Source organism: Bufo bufo, chromosome 3, assembly GCF_905171765.1.
Source record: "Bufo bufo chromosome 3, aBufBuf1.1, whole genome shotgun sequence".
In the NCBI taxonomy this organism is placed as follows: Eukaryota; Metazoa; Chordata; class Amphibia; order Anura; family Bufonidae; genus Bufo; species Bufo bufo.
Window position 1 is genome coordinate 700,552,885 of NC_053391.1, and position 8,484 is coordinate 700,561,368.

Here is an 8,484-nt window from a genome sequence, read left to right on the forward strand (position 1 = left end):
TGAACAGTGTCTGGGAGGCTGTGGTTGCTGCTGCACGCAATGTTGATGGTGAACAGATCAAAACAGTGACAGAATCCATGGATGGCAGGCTTTTGAGTGTCCTTGCAAAGAAAGGTGGCTATGTTGGTCACTGATTTGTTTTTGTTTTGTTTTTGAATGTCAGAAATGTATATTTGTGAATGTTGAGATGTTATATTGGTTTCACTGGTAAAAATAAATAATTGAAATGGGTATATATTTGTTTTTTGTTAAGTTGCCTAATAATTATGCACAGTAATAGTCACCTGCACACACAGATATCCCCCTAAAATATCTAAAACTAAAAACAAACTAAAAACTACTTCCAAAAATATTCAGCTTTGATATTAATGAGTTTTTTGGGTTCATTGAGAACATGGTTGTTGTTCAATAATAAAATTAATCCTCAAAAATACAACTTGCCTAATAATTCTGCACTCCCTGTATATCTGACCTCAGTACAGATCTCTCTACTATCTAAGCAGCGATCGGCTGAAACCTCGTATGAACCTTACAACAAGATAATTCATTTTACTAATATGGGAGGACTGTGTCATTAATACCAATCAATGATTAATATGAACTAATACCTTGGTTAGATGTCATTTCACTTCCATTGCTTTAGGCTACATTCACACGACCATATGTGTTTTGCGGTCCGCAAATTGCAGATCCGCAAAACACGGATACCGACCGTGTGAATGTAGCCGGCCCTATGATAGAAATGCCTAGTCTTGTCCACGATTGCGGACAAGGATAGGACATGCTCTATCTTTTTTGCGGGGCCGCGGAATGGATCTACGGATGCGGACAGCACATTGTGTGCTGTACGCATCTTTTGCGGCCCCATTGAAACGAATGGGTCCGCACCCGTTCCGCAAAATTGCGGAACGGTTGCGGAGCCAAAAATACAGTCGTGTGAATGTAGCTTTGCACTCTCTGACTTGAGAGTAATAGCGCCATCTACTGAGCACAAGTCAAAAGACTATTAACCTACAGATATCAGTCGATGAAAATTCCTATCAAGTGGACACTTTACGAAATGACTTTTTAATAATTTATTTTTTACTCTTTTAAATTTTAATCTTAAGCCAGCCATTTAAGGAAATAGGTTTCAATTCTTTATAACAATTGTAATTGTCCCTTTTGATGACTGCGCATGGCACTTTTTATTCAGTTTCTCAACAAATAAATATAAATTGTACCAAGATATCTCTCTATCATCATATACAACTCTAGATATTGGAGTGCCCCCCACACCCAAAATTACTTAAAGAAGTTTTCTTTTTGCGCGCAGGCTAGAACACCAACCCATAGCCTCAAAGCAGGTGTAGCCACTGACCCAATACCAATTTATGTTATTTATGTTGTTTCACTTTTCTTCATACAGACCTTCGATGACTATGAGATATGCCGTCATGTCTCAGCAGAATTACACCCAATTATTTCCTATTCAGTTCTTTCTCTTGGGGATCCCTGGCCTTGAACATCTCTACCTCTACCTTGCCGTTGTCTTCACCGTGGTTTACGTCACATCTGTTATTGGAAACTTCACGCTGCTTTTCATCATCAGGACAGATCGAAGCCTCCATGAACCCATGTACTTCTTTCTCTGCATGTTGTCCTCCATTGACCTAGTCTTGTGCAATTCCACCACACCCAAGATGTTGGGGATCCTTTGGCTGAACAGTCATGAGATTTACTCTGAGGCGTGCCTCACCCAGATGTTTTTCCTCCACTCATTTGTTATTATGGAGTCAGCCTTACTCTTGGCCATGGCATTTGATAGATATGTCGCCATCTGTAACCCTCTTAGGTACACCATAATACTAACAAAATTGCTGATAGAACATATCGGTGTGTTGGCGTTTAGTAGAGCGGTAGGACTGATGCTGCCATTACCTTTCCTTATAAGAAGACTGCCCTTCTGTTTGACCAATGTCATCCACCACTCCTACTGTGAGCACATGGCCGTGGTGAAACTGGCCTGTGCCGATATCACGTTCAACAACATCTATGGCATAGTGGTGGTATTTTTTATTGGAGGGTTGGATATGACCTTCATCATCTGCTCTTATGTCATGATTCTTAGAGCTGTATTTCGACTGGCCTCCACAGAAGCCAGGACTAAGGCTCTTGGTACATGTGCCTCCCATATTTGTGCCATTCTTTCATTTTGTGTTCCTGCCATTTTGTCTTCTGTTGTCCACAGGTTTGGAAAAAATGTCCCAAACCATTTTCACATCCTACTGGCCAACGTGTACATGATGTTGCCACCTCTCATTAACCCCATTGTGTATGGTGTAAAGACCAAGCAGATTAGGACCAGGGTGAAATCGTTCTTCAGCCTGCACTTCATATGTTCTACCAATACCTCCTCTGATGCGGCAAAGGATGTCAGTGTGCAGCGGTCACACCGGACTGGTAGACACAACACGGATAACTAAAATCTCATTTACTAATGTAGCTTTTTTCCAGGTCTGTATCTTTTTTTTGCCTCTTACTACATTTAATCTTCCTTTTCCAGTTTCAATATTTTTAAGGTGTTCAGGGTTTTTGCCTCATGATTCTCGACCACTAAGCAGAAACTGCTACTTAAAGGGGTTCTCCAGGAATTAAGAAAATAAAATACTTAAATATTACTTTATTATAAACTAGCAGAAGGACTCGTCTTTGCTCGGGTATATTTCATCTATTTCATTTAATGTTTGTGTGTATCGTTAAAAGATATCTTCAGTATCCACTATAACAGTGACCTCTACATCACCTCGCCCATTTATTTGTGACCTTCACAGTACCCCATCTCGTTAACAATGATTTCCACAATAACCCGCTCCCTTAACAGTGACCTCTACAGAGCTCTGTTCCCTTAAAATGTGACCTCCACAATACTCCGCCCCCCTTAACAGTGACCTCCACAACACTCCGCCCCTTAACACTGACCTCTATAGTGGACCGTCCCCTAACAGTAACCTCCACAGCATCCCGCCCCCTTATCAGTGACCTCCACAGCAGCCTGCCCCTTTAACAGTGACCTCCACAGTGGCCGCCCCTTCATTAGTGACCTCCATAGTACCCCGTCCCCTTAACAGTGGCCTCTACAGCAATCTGCTCCTTAACATTGACCTCTATAGCGGACCGTCCCCTTAACTGTGACCTCCACAGCAGCCTGCCCCTAGGGTGGCCAGAGGTCCAGTTTTAGACCAGACAGTCCAGCTTTAAGACTCCCTGTCCTCCATCCGGCGCAGGGCCTGGACGGACACAGGGATGTCTTTTTGAACAGCTCACTCTCAGACAGCAGCACCGTGCTGTCTGAGCATGAGCTGCAGGGAGAAAATCACCGTCCCTCGATCCCCTGCAGCTGACAGAAGTTGATTTTTACCTTCATTTTTTCAATCCCTATAGGCGTGGGAGGGGGCGTGGCTAAGCTGGACCTGGGGACCGGGTTTTTAAGTCTTTTGAGGGTGGCCTGAATGGCCACCCTACCTGCCCCCAGGGGCGTTGCTAGGGTCTCAAAAGATCCGGGGCCCAAGCCCCAATGAATATTGCCCAATTCTGGAAGTCAACCAATTGCCCCCCCAACCCCTCCCCCTGTAAACACTAGCACTGAAGACATTTTACTGTACTTGCTATACATCAGCACGTACCGCTCAAATCCAGGGCCTCCCAGGTGACGTCTCCTCGGATGTAGATCTTCTCTGTCATCATCTTCTCCATTCCGTCCGGACAACTTCTCTCAGCCGCCTCGTCTCTGCAGAGTGTGACACACAGACATCTTAGCTTCCTCACTTTTTTGTACCCCCAAATACTATTCTGAAGAAAAATGAGTGCCCCCCATAGTAACAGTACTCCTCATAGTCCCACCAATAGTAATTCTCTTCTAGAATGCCCTCATTAGTAATACTGCCCCCCTACCGTGCCCCCAACAGTAATAGTGCTCCCCAAGAGTGCCCCCATTAGTAGAAGAGCCCTCTGGATTTAATAGGCCCCCTATTGTTCCTCCAGTAGTAATAAAGCTCCCTACAGACCCCTCAGTAGTAATAAAGCCCTCCATAATGCTCTTAATAGAAATAATGTGGATCTATAAGTCCCTCCTATAGAGCCCCTAGTAGTAATAAGAACGCTTAATGTCCCCACAGTGCCCCCAGTATTTATAATACCCCCTACTGTTCTAATGCTCACCCTGAAGTGCCCCAGTATTTATATCGCCCCCTACTGTTATAATGCCCACACAGTGCCCCCAGTATTTATATCGCCCCCTACTGTTATAATGCTCGCCTTGAAATGCCCCCAGTATTTATAATGCCCCCTGAAGTGCCCCCTGTAGTTATATTCCTCCGTTTGCTGTCCTCGGAAATTATAATTCCTCAGCCCCTCCACCATACAGTCCCATGTAAATAATATTATTTCCCTCCTCCGCCATAGAGTCCCATGTAAATACCATCACACCATCTCTCCAGCCCCCTCCAATATGCAGTCCCATGTAAATAACATCCCTCTCTATCTACAGCCCCCTCCAAAATACAGGCCCACGTAAATAACATCACCCCATCCCCAGCCACCTTCAACATAAAGTCCCATGTGAATAACATCACCCCTCAATATTCAGTCCAATGTAAATAACATCCCAGTTAAATAACTACAACTCCCAACATTGCTCTGCCTCTCACACTGAGTAATCTACCCCTTAACTTACCTCTCCTCATGTACAGACCTCACCACAGCTTCTTCCCAGAACTTTTCTTTACTGCTAAGTAAGGTTGAGCAAACCCGAACTGTAAAGTTCAGGTTCGTACCGAACTTTAGTATTTTTGGACCCCGAACCCGAACCCGAACATTTCAGTAAAAGTTTGGGTTTGAGTTCGGTGATTTCTTAGCATAGATTTAGTTGTGTGGGTGCAGTGCACCATCTTTTTACCCTGCTCTGAGCCCAGTGACAGAGAAAAATAACTTTTATCCGTCTGTTAGTTAGGTGGGCGGCGGCGGCCATTTTATGCAAGCTCAGTGCACCAGTACTGCATCTGTGCTTTTGTGACATTTAAGTCCAAGCTTGAAATACTGCAATAATAATCTGGTTTTTAAAAAAACTAAATTTTTGGGCAATATCTTACATCTGGTGCCTTTGCAGCATTAGTCAGTGTGCAATTTAAGCTAGAAATACAGCCATAATTTTCTGGGTTTTTAAAAACACCCTTTTTTGGCAAAATACACAATTTTACAGCCCTTGCAGTATTAGCACATGTGAAATTCAAGTGTTATATACAGCTGTCATATTCTGTTAGTAAAAAAACACCCATTTTTGGCAAAATAATTAATATTGCTGCATCTGTGATTGTTAAAAACAAATTTCAAATACTTCAATAATTTTCAGGCTTTGAAAAAACAACCAATTTTTGGCAATACCCTCCATCTGGGGCCTCTGCCGCATTAGTCAGTGTGCAGTTTAAGCTAGAAATACAGCTATAATTTCTGGGTTTTACAAAAACACGCTGTAAGCGTTATATACTGCTGTCATATTCCATTTTGGACAATTTTTTATTTATTTTGCAGCCTTTGCTGCATATGTCATTGTGAGATACACACTTTACATACTGTGGTTCTATTCTGCTATTAATAAAACACCCATTTTGGGCAAAAAAATCTTTAATTGCGGCCTAGTCTGCATCTGTACGTGTGCGATACACCCTTTGGATACTGTGGTTCTATTCTGCTATTAATAAAACACCCATTTTGAGGAAAAATCTTTAATTGCGGCCTAGTCTGTATCAGGACGTGTAAGATACACCCTTTACATACTGTGGTTCTATTCAGTTATTATACAAACACCCATTTTGGGCAAATAACTTAAATTGCGGCCTAGTCTGCATCTGTACGTGCGAGATCCAACCTTTATATACTGTCGTTGTATTCTGCTATTAATCAAACACACATCAGGGCAAGATCCTTAATTTGAGAAATATGAGGAGAGCGTCAAATAAGGGACGTGGCCCCGGTCGTGGTGCTGCTGGTGGAGCTCCTGTTGCAAGGAGAGAGGACGTGGTCGATCTGTGCCAGCTACACGCACAAGTGAAACCCCTTCCTCAGATGCGAGTAGGTGACAGAACCTGCAGCAATATTTGGTCGTGCCGAATGCGGCTCTACGAATGGTGAGGCCTGAACAAGTACAGGAGATAGTAGATTGGGTGGCTGACAGTGGCTCCAGTTCCTTCACATTGTCTCCCACCCAGTCTCCTGCTGAAAGACCACAGTTGGTGCAGTACGCCAGTCCTGCAGGGTGAGCGAATGTGAGGTCACGGGGGTCAGTTAACAGACCGAGGGTTGCTCTTTGTACTCACAGTTTGTAGTATACCCATGGCAGGCATACAGGAGTGATGGAGAGGCTGGCACGTAGGTGATGGAGAGGCTGGCACGTAGATCCTCTGGGGCACTCTCTGGATATAAGGACCAGGCCAGGTGATAGGTGAGGTGCCCTGGGTGTTGAAAGTTTAGCGTGCCTGTGGCAAGATCCCTTACAGTTCGTGACGCCAGTGCCGGTAATGGTGGCACACCGATTTGTTAGGAGGTATAATGGAGGTACACAAGATTGTAGTGAACTAGAATTCCTCTTTACTGAACAGTTCAACTATATACAAGTTTCAGACAGTTCCATATGAAGTAGCTTTGGTAACAGGCAGGCTTTACATAAATGGCAGGTATAATCCTGGCAAGATAATAAGAGGGAATAAACTCACAGATCAGGCTGTACTTTCTGCAGAATCCTGTCTGACTTTCTCCAAGGCCCGGATGCCTAATACCTGGCTTTATCCTTGGGTAGGGAAACCTTCCTCTGGTATAAATCCACTTGCTGCAAATAAACTTCTGCCCTTCAGCTTTCTACTTGGCTGTATACGATTAGCACTGCTCTGTACTTTGCTTGATGCAGGATAACTTCAGGAGGAAACTTCTTCTCCTATAAACTGGTTAGGATACTGGGCTGTCTAGCTGCATGTTAGAAGCTGGACCTCAGCTCCTGCCTGGCTGAAGTGAATTTTGGCTTCTAAAACACACCCCCTCCCTGGACTGGAACTGACTATATATACTAGGGGGTACCCTAGCTCCCTCTACAGCTTGGGAGGAGAAACTACACCCCTAGCAGGCCTGGTACACAGGAAATAAACATGAAAGTATACATTACAATGCAATATAAAATACCATAAACATGTTCCACAGGAGGTGGAGAACAACGTGACCCAATTGACCCTTGTATAGTGCCCACCCTTACGTAGTGGGACACTACATAGCCCGCTACTTTGAGGTTGCCAGACCTCGGCGCAACATAGGGGACCCGCCCAGCTGGACACTGTGACCTGAAAGACAAAAATGCAAAGCAGGCATATACAACAATCACTACATTTGCAAGGAAAATATCAGGCAGCTCCGCTGGCAAAGGGCAAGTACGGTGTAAAGGGGCATCGTTCTCTTCCTAAGTTAGTACATTAATGGGGGCGCTGACCTGGTACAGCGTATCAGGAATAACCAGTATAGTCCAATAAAATACAATAGTCCCATAAAATAGCATCTCAGAGGCCCACATGCATTGTGATCATCTCTGGGCACAGTTCTTGAACTAATATTGCATATAAAAGTCACAGCATAGAACTCTACATCTCAGGGATACTTTCCCCTGGCAAGTCCTGGTAGATAAAAGTGGTGCTGATCAACCTGAAAAGGGGGTTAAAAGGTTAAGGTGCAAAACAGCAGGCACAACTTGGAATGGCACTTAAAGCACCTTATTGTTTTTAGCTGAAAGTAATGACTTTCTTCTGGCCACTCTGCCATAAAGCCCAACTCTATGGGGCGTACGGCTTATTGTCGTCCTATGTACAGATCCTCCAGTCTCTGCTGTGGAACTCTGCAGCTCCTCCAGGGTTACCTTAGGTCTCTGTGCTGCCTCTCTGATTAATGCCCTCCTTGCCCGGCCCGGCAGTTTTGGTGGGCGGCCGTCTCTTGGCAGGTTTGCTGTTGTGCCATGTTCTTTCCATTTGGTTATAATAGATTTTGTAGTGTACGGGGACTGTAATGCCCGTCACTACCAAAAGGGTCACTTGTTGTGCTGTCGTGTCCCCTTATTCATGGGGAAGTTGGTATAAGTCATCTTTATAAAATGTAATGTAAGGTAATGCTATGTATTTCCCTGTTACTGTGAAACTTGCATGTACAGGCCTGCTAGGGGTGTCATTCCAGCTCTGAGTCACTAGAGGGAGCTAGAGAGCCCTAGGTTATATAAGGCCCAGTCAGGGAAAGGAGAGGGAGTCTAAAGTCAGTCTAGTCTAAAGCCAGTCTACAGCAGTTGGAGTTTAGACTATGTCAGAGTCAAGTCCAGGCCTGAAGCCTGCGGACCAGGAGAGGGTATTGCAGTCCCTGTAACCGGGTTCCAGATCCAAGGAGAAGGTTCCCCTCCTGAATTTATACATGCAGAAGCAGGAA

At 44.3% G+C, this 8,484-nt stretch overlaps 1 protein-coding gene across 1 annotated transcript; it reads left to right on the forward strand.

The window, feature by feature from the left end:
• Nucleotides 1–1,436: 1,436 nt before the first annotated feature.
• Nucleotides 1,437–2,465, forward strand: LOC120994110 (olfactory receptor 52K1-like). The gene has a single exon (XM_040422567.1). The coding sequence runs from the start codon at nt 1,437–1,439 to the stop codon at nt 2,463–2,465; it is 1,029 nt and encodes a 342-aa protein (XP_040278501.1).
• Nucleotides 2,466–8,484: the final 6,019 nt, after the last annotated feature.

Coding starts and splice junctions, on each gene's coding strand:
- LOC120994110 (XM_040422567.1), top strand. CDS start 1,437: ATGTCTCAGCAGAATTACACCCAATTATTTCCTATTCAGTTCTTTCTC.